The 17,492-nt window shown below is 45.3% G+C and overlaps 1 protein-coding gene across 1 annotated transcript; it reads left to right on the top strand.

Annotated features, from left to right (window-relative positions):
• The first annotated feature begins 5,531 nt into the window (after nt 1-5,531).
• MYOC (myocilin) lies at nt 5,532-17,248 on the top strand. Its single transcript, XM_047752327.1, has 3 exons — nt 5,532-6,228; nt 14,118-14,243; nt 15,893-17,248. Exons 1-3 carry the CDS (start codon nt 5,670-5,672, stop codon nt 16,675-16,677), a joined length of 1,470 nt encoding a protein of 489 aa, XP_047608283.1. The 5' UTR covers nt 5,532-5,669; the 3' UTR covers nt 16,678-17,248.
• The last annotated feature ends 244 nt before the right edge of the window (nt 17,249-17,492 follow it).

Raw genomic sequence — 17,492 nt, 5'->3', positions numbered from 1 at the left:
AACAGAGGATGATAAAGTGGTTGAACATGTTCATAACATCTCGCCTGTACTGGGAGACACCATTGACTGGATTAAGTCAGGCTTTTAAGGGAAAGATGAAAGAACAAGCAGTAGCAGTTCAAAGGCACCTAGAACACTGAGTGTATTCAAATCAGCAGGGTCTGCTAGCAGGGACCCTAAATCCTTTAATAGGTCCAGTTTTCTTAAGGAATCTCAACTTACAAAAGAGAACTAATTTTAATCACTTTAAATATAAGATAAATATGAATATGTGGCACATGATCAATTTAGACAAGAGAAATGATTTTGTAAAGTCAGGAACACAAGAATATTGTACCCCAGTTCCTGATGGGTTAGAAATCATTAGAGGAGTTCCCGTCATGGCGCAGTGGTTAACGAATCCGACTAGGAACCATGAGGTTGTGGGTTTGGTCCCTGCCCTTGCTCAGTGGGTTAATGATCCGGCATTGCAGTGAGCTGCGGTGTAGGTTGCAGACGTGGCTCGGATCCCGCGTTGCTGTGGCTCTGGCGTAGGCCGGTGGCTACAGCTCCGATTCGACCCCTAGCCTGGGAACCTCCATATGCCGCAGGAACGGCCCAAGAAATAGCAAAAAGACAAAAAAAAAAAAAAAAGAAATCATTAGAAATCACGATCCTCACAAGCCTAGTTCCTCCACCCTGATCTATCAAGGCCCTTGGTAACATAGGTCTGATGTTCTTTTTCAAAGTGGGCTACTGTTTGATTTTTTTGAAAGGTCTCACTTCTTCTTTCTGTGCTTCCTTTCATATCTCCATATTCCCTCCATACCTAGTAGAAACCTTATTCATTAATAGCTGGAAGGAAATCAGCTTACCATATCATATACTAAGGCTTCATAGGGGTTTCATGGAACTAGTGGTAAAATCTGTGGGCTGAAAATTGCCAACAGTGCCATTGTGATAATTTAAGTGTGGTGTGACATGGTCTAGATGCTAGCATAACATTTGGAACTCTCAGGACTTCCCAGGGGACTGTCCCCATACGCATCCAGGCCTCATAAAAAAAGCCTTCTTCTCCAGGCAAGGACAAGCTCCTAGGCTTTACTTTGTGGCTACAGCTGCTGGGTTCTGCCTTTGGAAGTCTCTCTCTCTCTCTCACAACAGGAAAAGGATGCCCCAATGCCCAGGACCAGCTCCCACCTGAACAGCATGGATAAACCTTGGACAAGTGCTGAATGGAAAAGAATGTGCAGGGCTCACTGACTTAAGACCTCCTCTTCCTTTCTGCTTTGGGTCAAAGAGTGGTGGGAGGCAGCAACAAAGGAATGAGACATGATTAATCTGAGAGTGATTCTGCATGCCTAGTCATTAGACACAAGGTACACATAAAGAACCCAAGGCAGACCTGTAACCAAGTCACAACCCAAATGCCTGTGCCACTGTAAACATGTCATCTCATTAGGTCCCACTACAAATTCATCTCCCCTGTGAAGCCTTGCTATTCACAAGGGCCACCTGCCTCCCCTAGGCTTCTCCAGCATTTACCTTACTCTGCTAGCCTTACCCAGTGTTACAGCTTGAGAGATCCTTGATGGTAGGGTCTGCTTCTTACACATTCCTGTATGTGCCACAGTCCTTGGCACACAGCAGGTGCTTAATACTGATGTATTTCAACCATGAATCATCAGGGAAACACAAAAGCCTTGAGCTCCCAGGTTAAGATGGCTGCTTCTCATCAGTCCCTTGCCTGGTCCTTACTAGTCAGTTACCATTTTAATTCACCCTGTTTTGCAGGAAGCCTCCGTATCTGTAGCAAAATGAAGGTATACATGAAACAGTCCCATTTGAGACTATGTGAGTGCTTTCTGGGGGGAGAAGTGCCCCCAGCAAAGATTTCCTCTCAGCTGGGAGAGCCCTGCTCACAGACACCAATGTGGTGCCCAGTGGGTCCTGAGCAGCCCAGAAGATAGCACAACCGGAGGCTTTTCTCTCATTCCTGAGGGCTCTTTTATTTTCAATTTTTGAATCATGTCTGCATCCAGGCATCCACTGAAAATGTATTGAACACTTACATCTGCCTGATCCTGAAGACACAAATGATGAGTGAAACAGTCTCAGCCCTACCCTCATGAAGGTTCCAGTCTCACTTGGAAGAACTGCAGAAGAAAATCGGTAGCCAACTAGCTTAAATCTCAGGGCAAAAGAACGGGAATAAACACAACCTTGAATAGAAATGTCAGAATGCTTCTTAAGAACGTTGCTCCCTAGCGCCCCCTGCCGTCCCCATCTTGAACGGGATGCCCCAGGCCAGCGCCTTCCTTGCTGCTCCCGCCACAACCCCAGCTCTGCGGTTGGCCGCACACACCCCTTGAGGGTTTTCCAACTTTGCAGGCTGCTGGGAGCATCTGAATTGGACACTCCCTGGCTCCAGGCTCCAGAAAGGAAATGGAGCTGGAACACAAAGCCTAACAACCAATTTGGAGTGGACAGTGTTTCCTCAGGGGGAAAAATGTCTCCACGTCCAGGAGAATTCCAGAAGTAGGGGACTGCGGGGAGTAGGGGGGCTGGCGCAGAGAGGGCGGTGAAATGCAGAAGGGCGAAAAGAGCAGGAGGAAGCCAACCAGATGTTTATTGCTGTTCACAGGGCTGGAGAGTTTCCTGTGTGTTCCAGTGAGCCCTTTTTCCCGCTTTTAGGGAAATAATCCTCTTTCATGGAAGGATGCACTTTTGTAAAATCAGCTGTGAAAACTCATGGTTATGCATAGGTTTTCCTTCACTAAAGGGCTTTACTTAATGGGAATATAGGAAGCTAGCTCATTCCCTAGAGTGCTGATTCCTGGAAGTGCCTGGAGTCTTTCATGTACTCTGGGCAATTAATTAGTGGGTACTTGGGTGGAGTTGGCTTATGCAGGAAGGTGGAAAACCCTGGAATCCGAGACATCAGTTTTCTTTCTGGTTCTGCCACTCATTGACTGTGTGACCTTGGGTAAGTTCCTCTCTTTGTCTGGGCCTTAGTTTCATTGTAAGTGCCCTTGTGGCTCTAGCAGTCCATGAAGGCTGAGAGGGAGATGCCGAGAGCGGGCAGCAGGCAGAGCTCGAGCAGTGAGGTGTTGTGAGGGTGGTGGTGACAGGTCAGTGGAGGAAGGCACAATATGGGTGCTTGGTCAGTCCTTATCACATCAGGCTCCAGGGGAAGAAATGAACCTGAACCACAGCAATTGAGAAAAGGTCAACACACCCATCAACCACATTTCGTTCCCTAAGCACAATGGCATTTGCCAGGAACTATAAAGAACACTGAGAATGACTGCTTTTGCCTGGTGTTCAAAAACAGGGTTGGAACAAGCAAAAATGCCAAGGGTTATTAAACTCTTTCACCCCTGCCTGGCACCCACGCAGCTCAACAGTGACTGGCCTGGAGCTTAGGAGAGATAAAAGCATGGGATAAAGTATGTATGAAAAAGATAAAAATTCCCTAAAGAGCAGTGGGACTGACTGGAAACCCCTGGGAATTATAGATGGTATACTTCTGGATTATCCAAGGCAGTGCCCTATCTCAGAACGGAAATCACTTCAAGGAAAGTCAGAAGACCTGCCCTCTAGTCTTCTGTTCTTCCTTTACGAGCACAGTAATCCTGAGCCAATTGAAGGCAGCACAATTACTTAAAATTCTCTTTGTCCAGAACTCTTTTCCTCTTTTCCATAGCATTGGCAGCCTAGAAATGATCTTAGTCCTTTTAGCAGAAAGAAAACATTCCTAAGAGTAAAAGCAATATATTTAAATCTGTTTTTGCTGATGTTATTTAAAAAAAAAATCATTCTGGTAATGTTTATTATCTGATTCAGGGACTGAGGCCATTACCCTTCAGTCAGCAGTAAACGGACACCCATCTGTAAGTATCTCAAGTGCACATCTAACTTTAGAATCAATCAAATAAGAATAGACTCTTCAGAGCAAAATGTATTTCCCAGTCTCACAGTGAGCTGGCCAGGGGACATCTGAAATATTCACTTCACAAATATTGAAGATGTTATGGGTATCAGACAACACAAATTGCTCAAATGCAAATATTATTTTAAAAGTTACTAATGAGGCTGCAGTACACATTCTGAATTGCATGGTCCTTCTCTTGGCATGTTTGGCAGGTTTTTATTTTTTCCCACTTCTTTTGTTTTTTTGTTTTTCTCTTTAGGTTTGTTAATACAAAGTAGGGATTATTAACCTGGGTCCATATAGCCCATGATGAATTTGGATGTGAAAAAAATGTTACACCTTTATTTTCACCACGTTCAAACTAAAATTTGGGTTTAACATTTTAGGAATCCCCCTTGTGGCTCAGCAGTTTAAGAACCTGACTTGTATCCATGAGGATGCGGGTTTGATCCCTGACCTCGCTAAGGGAATTAAGGATCCAGCATTGCCACAAGCTGCAGCATAGGTCACAGATGTGGTTCCGATCTGGCATGGCTTTGGCATAGGCCTGCAGCTACAGCTCCAATTTAGCCTCCAGCCTGGGAACTTCAATATGCCACTGGTGCCACAGTAAAAGCAAAAAAAAAAAAAAAAATTGATTCCATCATGATCTAGTCATAAATCCAAAGTGTTTTAGCACTACCTGCAACTTTGTCGCCACCAATAGAGGCCACAGACGTTTTACATTTAATTGCAGTTTTTGCAGATAGCATGCAATAGGATTGCCACTTGAAGCTACTTTGAAATTAGACACCCCAGCTAGACCTTATTTTTAATATAAATTAAATTAAAAGGATGCGTATATTTAAAATTTAAAAAATTGATAGTAGTATTTCAATATCATGTGTTCTCCTTGCAATCCTATATATTTGATACATTGAAAAACATCTTCCTGAGAAGGGTTCCACAGATTTCATCAGTGAGGTTGATGACATTTGTACACACACACACACACACACACACACACACACACACACAGAATGAGAACTAGTCTAGAGGCTAGCATTGATGCAAGACTGGAATCCAAACGTCCTCCCAAAGATATGCCCACACTTGTTTTAAAGTGAGGGGAAGAATTTGGCTTCCAAATACTTTTATAGGATGAGTATTCCCTGAAGCCTGGTGGCATGCTGCCCTTATATTCTAACTGGCTATTTGTCTCTGTCTCTGCTACAGGGCAGAGGAACTGTTTCTTAGGCATATCTGTGCCCCTGTTTTCTAGAACAATGCCTGACATAAAGCATGTTCTCAATAAAGTTTGGAGAGAACATGGAAATATAAACTAGAAATAAGTTCCTTGTTGAAATCAGCACACAAGCAGGCATGCAGGATGAGGTAGGCATGTGTTGAGTGTATGTGTGAAAATAAGGTAGAGACAAAAGGACTATTAGGGGATGTGGGGTGCATAAAGTGGGACAGTCTTTTTTTAAAAGAAATTCGAAACATAACCTCTGTAAGTTCATTTTCTAAGTATCTTGCTGGCAGCATAGAAACACCCCCTTATGCACGGCCCCACCCGGCCTCATGTGGCCACCTCATTCTCCCCCCATGCAGGGCTGGCTCCCCCCATGTATATAAACTTCTGTGGAGCTGGGGCAGGAACCAGCAGGGCCACCCATCCAGACACCTCACAGCGCAGAGGAGAGTTCCAGAGGCAGCCTCGCCCAGCCTCTGAACTGAGGGCTTCTGTGCACATTGCTGCCGCTGCAGGCCCAAGATGCCAGCTGTCCAGCTGCTGCTGCTGGCCTGTCTGGTGTGGAGTGCAGGGGCCAGGACAGCCCAGCTGTGGAAGGCCAATGACCGGAGTGGCCAATGCCAGTACACCTTCAAGGTAGCCAGCCCCAATGAGTCCAGCTGCCCCGAGCAGGGCCAGACCATGTCAGCCCTCCAGGACCTGCAGAGAGACAGCAGCGAACAGCGTGCAGCCCTGGAGTCCACCAAAGCCCGGCTGAGCTCCCTGGAGGCTCTCCTTCACCGGCTGATCTTGGGCCAGGCTACCGGGCCCTGGGAGGCCCAGGAGGGGCTGGAGAAGGAGCTGGGTACCCTGAGGAGAGAGCGAGAACAGCTGGAAACTCAAAACAGGGAGCTGGAGACAACTTACAACAACCTCGCCCGTGACAAGTCAGCTCTGGAGGAGGAGAAGAGGCAACTGGAGACAGAGAATGAGGATCTGGCCAGGAGGTTGGAGAGCAGCAGCCAGGAGTTAGCAAAGCTGAAGGTCCAGTGTCCCCAGGCTCACAGCATGTCTCAGGATGTGCCGTTGGGCTCCAGGGAAGGTAAGAATGTGGGGTGAAGGTGACACGTTCATGCACCTGTTACAGGTGACCCAGGCCTGTCCTTCTTGCCCTCCCCCTTTCTCCCAGAGACCACCCATCTAGCACAATGTAGATTAAAGAAGGCAAAGCAATCACTTTCACATATTGCTGGTCGTTTAGCTCCTGAGAGTTCTGCTGAGGTTAGTAGTTCTGGGTTCATTGTGCCTACCCTTGACAGTTTTCACAATCCATGGTGCAATGGGAATATGTAAGGACAAGGTGAGGTGCCTGTGTGATCAGCAGCAAGTTGCCAACTACCCTTTTTAGAAAACTATCCTTTTGTGAATCTCTGTTCAGAGATTGAGTCTTTGTTGTTAAAATGACCTCTATTTACGAAACGACAATAGATTTATGAAATGATGATAAGCGGTAAGGTCCCTTTTTTAATGTCCTTCCTTGGCAAAATAAAGAGAAAGCAACCCTTTGTGGGTGCCCTAATATGTTGTTTTGGAAGATTTCCTGCTCTTGTTCCAGTCTGAGAACCTGTGCTTTTAAGTCACTTTGAAGCGGCTTTTGCTACCTGAGATGTTGTGTTTATCCTGGCTCTAGCCAGAAGGTGAGTCCGTGAGTGCACACTGGGGGAAGGGGGACTCTTTCAGTACTTAGGAAGACAGTATTTGTGTCACTTTTTGTGAAATTGTGCTCCCCAATATTTGCTGTTAAATAAGTTTTCCAATCATAAAGAAACAAACAAGTAAATCCAGTTAATTGACAATTAGTCTGGATGTCAAAATCAAGAAAGAAAGAAAAAAAAGGAGTCGGGAGGGGGCTTGTTTTAGATTAATGGGGACCGAAGAGATGTGGTGGCCAAATGCAGTACATGACCCTGGAGTGGCTCCTGCATCCAGGGGGACAAAGCTACAAGGGATCCTTGAAGAAAATTGAATATACGCTACTTGTCAGATTGTGTTATTGAATTAATGTTCAGTTTCTTGGATGAGATATGCTCTAGTGGTTATGAAGAATATCCATGTTCTAAGGAGATACCTACTCAAGTACTTAGGGGTGAGGTGTCAGAATGGCTACAGTTTACTTCAGATGGTTCAGCAGAGACTATAAATAAATAAAGAGAGAAAGAAAAAGAATGCAAATGTGACAAAATATTAACAATTGGTGAATCTAAGTGAACAGCACATGTAGGGTTATTGTACTTTTCTTTCAACTTTTCTAAAGGTTTGAAAATCTTCAAAATAAAATGAGGGAAACTATTTTCTAAAAAGGATTTCTGCATAAAAGGCAAGATCTGCACAGGTCTGAGACTGAAAAACCTGAATGAATTCCTGATGTGACCTCTGGCAAGTTTTTTAGCCTCTGTACCTTTGTTTCCTCCTCTGTAACATGGCAATGAAAATTCCTGCTGTGGGAGTTCCCTTATGGAGCAGTGGGTTAAGGATCCAGCATTGCCAGTGCAGCAGCTCAGGTTGCTGCTATGGCTAGAGTTTGATTCTTGGCTGAGGAATTTTTACATGCTGTGGGTAATAATTTTTATGGGGCTCAAATGAAATAACTCTAAGGTATAAAGAATCCTATAGTGATAGAGTTGAAAGAGAGCCAATTCTAAATTTTAGAATGAAGGAAAATAAAGTCTGAAATGCTGAGGGACCCCAGGTTGAACAGCTGATCAGGGGTGGAGATGAGACTTGTTGAACTTGGTCTTTGAGCACAAATGAATCGTTATTAATAGAAATGTTAAGAGTCATTATGTATTTCACACTGTTACCTGAAAGAACAAAACCTATGTGTGTGTGTGTGTGTGTGTGTGTGTGTGTGTGTGTGTGTGTGTGTGTGTGTTTGAAAATAGAGGCAATTTTTTTTTATAGTTTTGTGGTCATTTAACAAGTCTTTGGGAATTTATTTGATGCGTTCTCTGATTTTATATTTCTTTTTGTCCTTTCCAGCTGCTCTACTTTTGAACTAAAGGCAGCAGCCCATTATAGTGAACTCCAGACTTGGAAGCTCCTTTCTAGCTGTGGGTTTTTTGAGCAGGAAATTACATTAGCACAAGAATGCAGAGCTGGAAAGGGGGCCCAGAGAGAATCTGATGCCTCTAGCTCATTTGTACAGATGTGGAAACTGAGGCCCAGAGAGTCACTCAGCAGCCTGCTGTCTCCCAGCCCCCCTAGCGGCAGAGTCGGCAATAGAACTCAGGCCCTTCCTCTGAGTTCAGTGGCTCTTCAGGACCCTGAATTGACCTCTAGCTTATAGAATCTAAAGATGCAAGATAGAAGAGTTACATTTGAATATCAGGGAAAGAACTGCTTGGAACAAAAGATGTGCCTCATGGCATGTGGATGTGATGGTGGAGGGGTGTTTGGGTTGGCTGGGATTTAGGTGTAGGTGTGCTCTATGCAGGGAGGGTGGGCCTAAGGGGAGTGAGGGCTTAGTGAGGCCAAGGAAGCAGGGGAGAGTCCTGAGAAGGTGGATGTTTTCTTACTCCACTTATAATTCAAACTGTCACCACCACTTTCTTTATCGTGTGATTGTTACATGGAAAAAAATCTCCTTAGAATCATGGAAATCACTTGTTTGTGCATATGTGTGTATGAGTTGAAATAATATACACATATAGGGAGTTCCCTGATGGTCTAGTGGTTAGGATATGGCCCTTTGACCACTACAGCCCATGTTCAATCCCTGAACTGAGATCAGGGATATATACATATATGTGTATAGATATATATATACACACACACATATATATATGAGATCAGGGATATATATATATATGTGTGTGTGTGTGTACATGTATACATAGATATGGAATTGAGATCAGGGATATATATGTATATATATAGCTACACACACACGCACACACATATATACATAATTTTGTAGTAATAGTTTTGTAGTGAAATGTCTGGACATCTTTTAAACAAGCCCAAAGAGGAAAATACAGAATACTGAAAATAATCCAGTGTTGGTTATAGCGTCACAAGAGAAGCCCTCCCCTCCCCTTAGTTCTCCTCTGCTTTGAACGGGTCCTTCCAGAAAACAAAGCCTGGGATGAGGGCTCATGTGCAGTGTTTATATGGGCCACAATGCTGAGGAGGAGAATCAGGGGTAAAGAGAGTGCTGCAGGGAAGGAAGGAGAACCAACCAGGAGTGGTGGCTGTCCCCACGGGGCAAAGGTTTTACCCCACCATGACTTCTGAGAAGCTGTGTCACGTCCAGCAGAGGAAGGCAGCATTTATCTCCAGATCTGAGACTTTATTGGCCACAGGTCATCCCCTGATGTGTATCACACTCCTGTGACACACAGATATGGGCACAGAGTCAGAGAAGCTGGGGCAGGGCAGCTGAGGCAGGTTCTGATAAGTGCCAACTGTGGGAGGCAGGTGGACACAGCAATGGCTGGAGAAAGGTAGGCAAGATACGCAGGAGGGGCACAGCAGCTGCTTAGCATGAGCATTGCAGATTTCACTTCCTCACCCATCAGATGGGGAGAATAATTCCCCCATGTGGAGGCATCCAGCATGGTGGCTGGCACAGAGCGACCACCCATAATTACAAAGATAATTACAAAAGACTTCTTTTGCTTACGTCACACTATTCTTTAAAAATGCCATTGGACAGAGTTCCCATCGTGGCTCAGAGGAAACAAATCTGACTAGGAACCATGAGGTTGTGAGTTCGATTCCTGGCCTCGCTTAGTGGGTTCGATCCCTGGCCTCGCTTGCTTTGAGCTGTGGTGTAGGTCGCAGGCGGCTCGGACCCTGCATTGCTGTGGCTGAGGCATAGGCCAGCAGCTGTAGCTCTGATTAGACCCCTCGCCTGGGAACCCCCATGTGCCACAGGTGCTGCCCTAAAAAGCAAAGCAAAACAGCAACAAAACAATTGCCACTTGACAATCAAAACATCAACATGTGCTTTTGTTTCTATAGCGCACACTGATTCTGGAAAGTGTATGCATTGGAGCGACACCCAGGAAAGTAATCTGCTAGATAATCTTCACTTTCCTAGAGTATTCGTGACAACTTGTGATTATGTTGGTACCCTTCTTTTTCCTTCATCCTCTTCATTTACATAATATTGACCTAACTTTTGGGGCAGTGGTAGAAAATAACTCCACTACAAAAATATTACAATATAATTTGCATATATATATAAGTATATAAATATATATGGTATGTAAGTTTATGTACCATGTGTGTGTGTGTGTGTGTGTGTGTGTGTGTGTGTGTATGGAATGCAACTGAGTTAATGAATTCAGGTTTCTAAGTTTAACTCTCTAGCATGTGTCTATCAATAAGAATTAATAGATAGGATGAAGCATGAAGAAAGTATTTCCTGAATTTTATAACAGACATGGACTTTTCAACCACAGAAGGATTGAATTTTAATAGAAACAAACAAAAGTCCTAAAAATGTTCAGCTGTCTGATACAATATAGTCCTTAATCTTTTCATAACCTCTTTTTGTTTTTCCCCCACATTCAGAATGAAATTTGAGTGATTTTGAAACATTCCAGAGAAATTTTAGTTTTGATATTTTTTTTTATTGAGACTGTTTCATTTATAGTTTGAGCTAAGAGTTTTTTTTTTTTTTTTTTGGCCACACCCAAGGAACACCGAAGATCTCAGGCCAGCAATCAAACCTGTGCCATAGCAGTGACAATGCTGGCTCCTTAACCACTAGGCCACCAGGGAACTCCATGATCTAAGACTGCTAAGGCTCAGAGAGGAAGCTACAACTTCTGGCCCAGTCCAGGCCTCTTCACACAATGGATTCCCTGCCTTTGGGCCCTGCATCCTCTCCCACAGGCTTTGGTTCTCATGCCAGATGCCTCTACTCTGGGAGTTTCGACCATTGCCAAGTGTTCCTGGCTAACACAGCCAAGCAGCAGCCAACAGGCTTGTAATCCAACCATCCCACCTGCCAACTGAGAACTGGCCTCACGGTCGTTCTGGAAGCCATTCCCTGACATTATGTTTTATTGTGGTTCTTGTTTATTCCAAAGAAAGCACATGAGGTGTGGTTCCTACAAAGAGCAATGTAAGAGTTTTGGGGGTGAAAGGGGAGAGAAAGGCCCCTTGGTCAGAGCCCTGAGGGCCTTAGTGGGACCAGGAAAGGAACTAGACACCAGCCAGGCACCTGTTGTACCGCTTCTTCGGGGAGGAAGAGCAGCTCTCTGGTGCTCCACCTGGGAACTGTGTGGGTGTGTGAGAGCCCCCACTGGAATGTGAGTAGGCTCCAGGAGTGGGTCACCCCAGAATGCTGAGCAGCATCTTTGAGCCTCTCGCAGAGCTTCTGGTAGCAGTCTGTGTTCAGGCAGGAAACAGAAACCACACAACAAGCGGAGTCAGGGATGTTTGATAGAAAGGATTAACTGATTAAAGAGTAACGATGAGATAAAGTAAACTCCACGTGGCACCCCAGGGCTGAGGGAGGGTACCAGAGGAAGGACAAACTTGGAATGGGTTCCAACCTCATTGAGAAAGGTGGGGTTCATCCCATCAGAGAGCAGAGATTCTGGCTGGTTAGCCCAGGCTGGAATTGGAAAGGCCACCTCCTAAGTGCAGGCAAGGAGCCAGGGGAGTCTGGGACAGGCTGCAGGAGCCCTGCTGAGCCAGCACGGGGAGGCCGGCAAAGCACGGGGGTCCTCATGCAGAGACTCTGGGTTCTGCGTTGAGAGGGCTGTGGAAAGGTTATGGCCAGGCCAAGCCTGTGAGGTCACAGAGGAACCGTGTCCTGGACTCTGTCTGAGGCGGGTGCCACCAGATGTCCTCACAGTCAGGCTGCCAGCCCCTGCATAACATTGTGGAGAGACCAGCTCCCTCACAGTGCCTCTCTAGCGCCCTCTACTCAGCTTAACATTGTGTTCCTTTTAAAGGAAAAATGCTTTATTTTTTAGAGAGCATCTAGGGAAGGGTGCATTCAGCACCTAGAGAATCCCTTTTTTTTTTTTTTTTTTTTTTGGTCTTTTGTCTTTTGTTGTTGTTGTTGTTGCTATTTCTTGGGCTGCTCCCGCGGCATATGGAGGTTCCCAGGCCAGGGGTCGAATCGGAGCTGTAGCCACTGGCCTACACCAGAGCCACAGCAACGCGGGATCCGAGCCGCATCTGCAACCTACACCACAGCTCACGGCAACGCCGGATGGTTAACCCACTGAGCAACGGCAGGGACCGAACCCGCAACCTCATGGTTCCCAGTCGGATTCGTTAACCACTGCGCCACGACGGGAACTCCGAGAATCCCTTTTAAGCTGACATGCATGCCTACCAGAGGATGGAAAGGTTCACAACTAGAGTTCCCAGAGTGGCTTAGCGGTTAACGAATCTGACTAGCATCCATTAGGATGCAGGTTCGATCCCGGGCCTTGCTCGGTGGGTTAAGGATCCTGCATTGCTGTGAGCTATGGTATAGGTCGCAGACATGGCTTGGATTCTGAGTTGCTGCAGCTGTGGCACAGGCCAGCAGCTACAGCTCAGATTCAACCCCCAGCCTGAGAACCTCCCATATGGCATGGATGTGGCCCTAAAAAGCAACCAAAAAATAAATAAATGAAAAATAAAAGAAAGGGTCACAACTGCCATGACCTTGGCAGATGTGGGTCAAGTCCTAGTCCCACCACTCGTGATCTTGGGCAAGCTACTTAGCCTCTCTGAGCCTCAGTTTCCTCTTCAGCAAAATGAAGATAATAATATTCCTTCTCAGGACTGTTATGTGAAATAGAGGTAATAATAGCAAGAGCCTAGCAGGGTACCCGGCTCATAGGGGTCACTTAGTAAGTGGTGGCAATAATTAAATTAGGTGCAGATTATAGTCCTAAAGCCTTATTCTATTTCTCTAAAACTTGTGAAGGTACCAGAGCACATAAGTAATTTATATAAAACTTCTCTGAAATGTGGAAAGAGCTATAAATACCTGTTAATCACCTCTGTTCACGAAGAAGCTATTTTCAGTGTTTCAGAACTTCCGCACGCTCTCAAATCAATGTAGCAGTGTGTGACCCACTGTGATGACTTAATGTCTAGCCAGTGTCATCCACAGCTCTTGCCTTCTCCATGCCTCAAACTCTCCTCGAAATTCCAGTAGGAATCCTGCACACTCTCTTCCTTGTCCCAAACTGATCTTGGAAAAGGATCTGACCGAATATATCAGAAAAGCATGTAAAGCTTAATATCTTCCTCCTTACAAGACCATTTGCATTATGACAAGAAAATAGAAGCTTAAGTCATGCAGGGGACTGTCAATTGTTGAATTATTTCAGGCATCCTAGAAGAAGCTAAGGATCTTTCCAATATCCCTTCATAACACCACCTACTCATGTATCAGACCTTCTAGTGGGAATTATTTTAATTTACTTTATGTTGAATACTCTGTGCGAGGGACATTGCTATGCAATTTATTATTTATGAGCTTTGTATTATGGAATTTTTCAAACATTCATGAAAGTAGAGAGAATAACACAAATCCCAACATATCCTTCACCCAGCTCTGACAGTTGTAAACTTAGCCCAATCTTGTTTCATGGTCCCTCCCCACAATCTCACCCCACTTATTATCTTAAACCAAATCTCAAACATCATCATATCTTTGGAAGCCTATTTAAATCCCATCTTCAGGAGTTCCTGTCATGGCTCAGTGGTTAACGAATCTGACTAGGAACCATGAGGTTTCGGGTTTGATCCCTGGCCTTGCTCAGTGTGTTAAGGATCCGGCATTGCCATGAGCTGTGGTGTAGGTCGCAGCTCTGATTAAACCCCTAGTCTGGGAACCTCCATATGCTGAGGGAGCAGCCCTAGAAAAGGCAAAAAGACCAAAAAAAAAAAAAAAATCCCACCTTCAACCTAGTCTATTGTTAGACCTTTTTCCTCACAATACAATTTTGCCTTTTGCTTTTAATATAGTTTCTAAATGGAATGTGGAGAACTTGGACTTTCAAGAACTGAAGTCAGAGTTAACTGAGGTTCCTGCTGCTCGAATCTTGAAGGAGAGTGTGTCTGGTCATTCCGGCAGTGAAGAAGGAGGCAGTGGTATGGAGTTAAATTTCTCCTCTTCTGTACCCACCTGGTCTTTATCTGTGTCTAGTTCTGTATTTGGAGTTGGTCAGCCCACTATCAGGGAGATAGGGGTGGACAGGTAACCTCCCGGGAAGCAGAGGCAGGGAAGGGGGGAAGAACAGAACTGTTTTCTGCTCCCTTCCCAGGGCACACTGGCAGGAAGGTGGCCTCTCCCTACCTAAGCTCTATATCGCATCACCTACACTTGGGATGGGGACTAGGCTGCACTGGGGGAAAATGACAGATGTGTCTGTTTCATCTACCTGGTCAACACAAAGAATTGATTGCACCTGAAAATGCAAAAAATGACATTTTCAGTAGATCCTTCATGTCTTTATCTTGGGGCCAGATGGACAGCATGAGCCATCCCAATACACTCTGTTACTCAAGGTATCTTTTCTGAACTTTGGGTACCTAGGAAAAGTACAATTGCCCCTCTGCAAGGTGTTCCCTGAAAGCCTGACTTTAAGACAAAGACTCTAGTTTTCAGCAATAGTGACTATCCTTATTATTGACAATTATTGCTAGTATAGAAGGAGAAGCATGAGGATGGGGAGTTTTGAAATATTCCAAATATGATTCCCTGAGATATGGGTAGCAAAGAGTTTCTGCTTTCTATAAGGAAATTGAAATGCCCATTAAAATATAGAGATCAGTTGTGATTCAAATAAATCTAAGTGTTCAACCATATCTTCATTTAAAAAATTATATTCAAGTTTTAGTATAGTAAAATGATGGCTGAAATACATGGTCCCTTGGGGAAGGACTTGTAAAGCTTTGTTTTATAGAGATTGTTATGACTTGGTTATTGTCTCATTTTTTTAAAATAATACATCAGACAGGAAAATCATAGAGGAGGAGTTTCTGTCATGGCTCAGTGGAAATGAACACAACTAGTATCCATGAGGACATGGGTTCAATCCCTGGCCTTGCTCAGTGGGTTAAGGATCCAGTGTTGCCCTGAGCTGAAATGCAGGTCACAGAAGTAGCTCAGATCCTGCATTGCTGTGGCTTGGCATAGGCCAGCAGCTTCAGCTTTGATTCAACCCATAGTCTGGGAACTTCCATGTGCTACAGGTGTGGCCCTAAAAAGCAAAAGAAAAAAAAAGGAAAATCATAGAGTAATATAATTAACACCAGGAGATCTTGCCCACCTTAAGTCAAATATTACAAATAGAGTGTGAAGCCCTCTGTGAATCTTTCATCTTTATAACTGATACCAAATAGAAGTAAAATTTATTGAACAAAAAAAATCCACATATATAGCGGCCCCATACTGTTCAAACCTGTGGTGTTAAAGGATCAGTTATAGCTCAATTCATATCATATAGCGCTCATATAATATTTGGCAGGTATTTATACAATCACTTAGCATGTATAATTACATTTAAAACTTACAACAGCCCTACTACTCAAACCACTATGATCAGCCCCTTTTGCAAAGGAGAAAATTGAGTCTTAGAAACCCAGGCAACTTATTGAAAGTCACACAGTCAGCCAGTGGCAAAGCCTGGGTTTAAACCCCAAGGGTGTGTCTCAGGGGTTCTCACTTCTTCTAGCTCTGCCATGCTTCCACATCATGGAAAGATGGTAGACACACCGTTTTTGTTTTAATTCACCAGGATGTGGAGAACTCGTTTGGGTAGGAGAGCCTGTCACCCTGAGAACAGCTGAGACAATCACTGGCAAGTATGGCGTGTGGATGAGAGACCCCAAGGCCACCTACCCCTATTCCCAGGAGACCACGTGGAGGATTGACACAGTGGGCACGGACATCCGCCAGGTTTTTGAGTACGACCGCATCAGCCAGTTTGCGCAGGGCTACCCTTCCAAGGTGCACGTGCTGCCCAGGCAGCTGGAAAGCACAGGTGCCGTGGTGTACCAGGGCAGCCTCTACTTCCAGGGCGCCAGTTCCAGAACGGTGATCAGGTATGAGCTGAGCACCGAGACCCTGAAGGCTGAGAAGGAAATCCCTGGAGCCGGCTACCATGGACAGTTCCCCTACTCCTGGGGTGGCTACACTGACATCGACCTGGCAGTGGATGAGACAGGTCTCTGGGTCATCTACAGCACGGAGGCCGCCAAAGGCGCCATTGTCCTCTCCAAACTGAACCCAGAGAATCTGGAGCTTGAGGGAACCTGGGAGACCAACATCCGTAAGCAGTCCGTCGCCAACGCCTTCATCATCTGTGGCACCTTGTATACCGTCAGCAGCTATTCATCACCTGAGGCTACCATCAACTTCGCCTACGACACAAGCACGGGCAGCAGCAGGGCCCTGACCATCCCGTTCAAGAACCGCTACGAGTACAGCAGCATGATAGACTACAACCCCCTGGAGAAGAAGCTCTTCGCCTGGGACAACTTCAACATGGTCACCTATGACATCAGGCTCTCCCGGATGTGAAAAGCCACCAAGCGCTGTCAAAAAAGGCAGAAGGGGGATGATGGTCCAGGCTCCTGAGGGGAGAGCCAGCCAGCAACACCCACAGAGCTTTTCTCTTTTCAAGCTTGCACTCATCCTGGAGAATGTGCATGGTCACCACGTCCCACTGGGTGGGAAGAGCAAGCTGGGGTTTCCCATGATAGCAGATGCTTTTCTTCTGTCAGCTTTTAAAGGGATATGTAACCAAGATAGTTTGAGTTTTCTGGTGATTTGAGGCAAACGCATAATGAGTAATAGTTTCTTCCTGAAAACCACAATACTGGCCCTCACTGGCTCAAGAGGATAGGTTTAGAAAAGAGTTTGGGAAAAACAGGTTTGCCCCATGTGGAACCCAGGGCCAGCCCCTGCACTCACATGTTGCCGGGTTACTGTGAGCTGCAATAACAGCAGCACTTCTGAAGGAAGAGAGGGCCTCTGGCGCCAGAGCTGAACATACATGTGTTTACTATGGTTGGCTTTTAATGCTTCAGGTGGAATCCAGTTGGCTATGACAGAACCTTTGCCTCGTAAAATAAAATAATCTTACACAACATTCTCTTTGAACTTTGTGGTTTACTTTGCTGAAAAGAAGAGTACAGATTCCAACGATCAGATCATTCCCTTGGGTTGGGAGCTGTGATTAAAGGATACTGAAGTTAGGATGTGTGTGTGTGTGTGTAACTAAGAGGCTTGCACCTGGTTTTGAGGTGCTGCCCATGATGACACCAGGCACACACACCTCCCCACTCCCATCTCCTGGTGTTTTCAGTCCTTCTCGAACAATCTTTTCATCTTTT

The sequence above is a fragment of the Phacochoerus africanus genome, chromosome 11, assembly GCF_016906955.1.
Source record: "Phacochoerus africanus isolate WHEZ1 chromosome 11, ROS_Pafr_v1, whole genome shotgun sequence".
NCBI lineage: Eukaryota > Metazoa > Chordata > Mammalia > Artiodactyla > Suidae > Phacochoerus > Phacochoerus africanus.
Note: the sequence above shows the minus strand (reverse complement) of the source record. Positions and strands in the feature narration are given on the sequence as shown.

Bases quoted from the DNA above. Each gene is read 5' to 3' on its own strand.
- MYOC (XM_047752327.1), top strand. From the start codon at position 5,670: ATGCCAGCTGTCCAGCTGCTGCTGCTGGCCTGTCTGGTGTGGAGTGCA. The intron at 6,229-14,117 runs GTAAGAATGTGG...CTTTTAATATAG, and splicing joins GCCGTTGGGCTCCAGGGAAG to TTTCTAAATGGAATGTGGAG. The intron at 14,244-15,892 runs GTATGGAGTTAA...TTAATTCACCAG, and splicing joins CAGTGAAGAAGGAGGCAGTG to GATGTGGAGAACTCGTTTGG.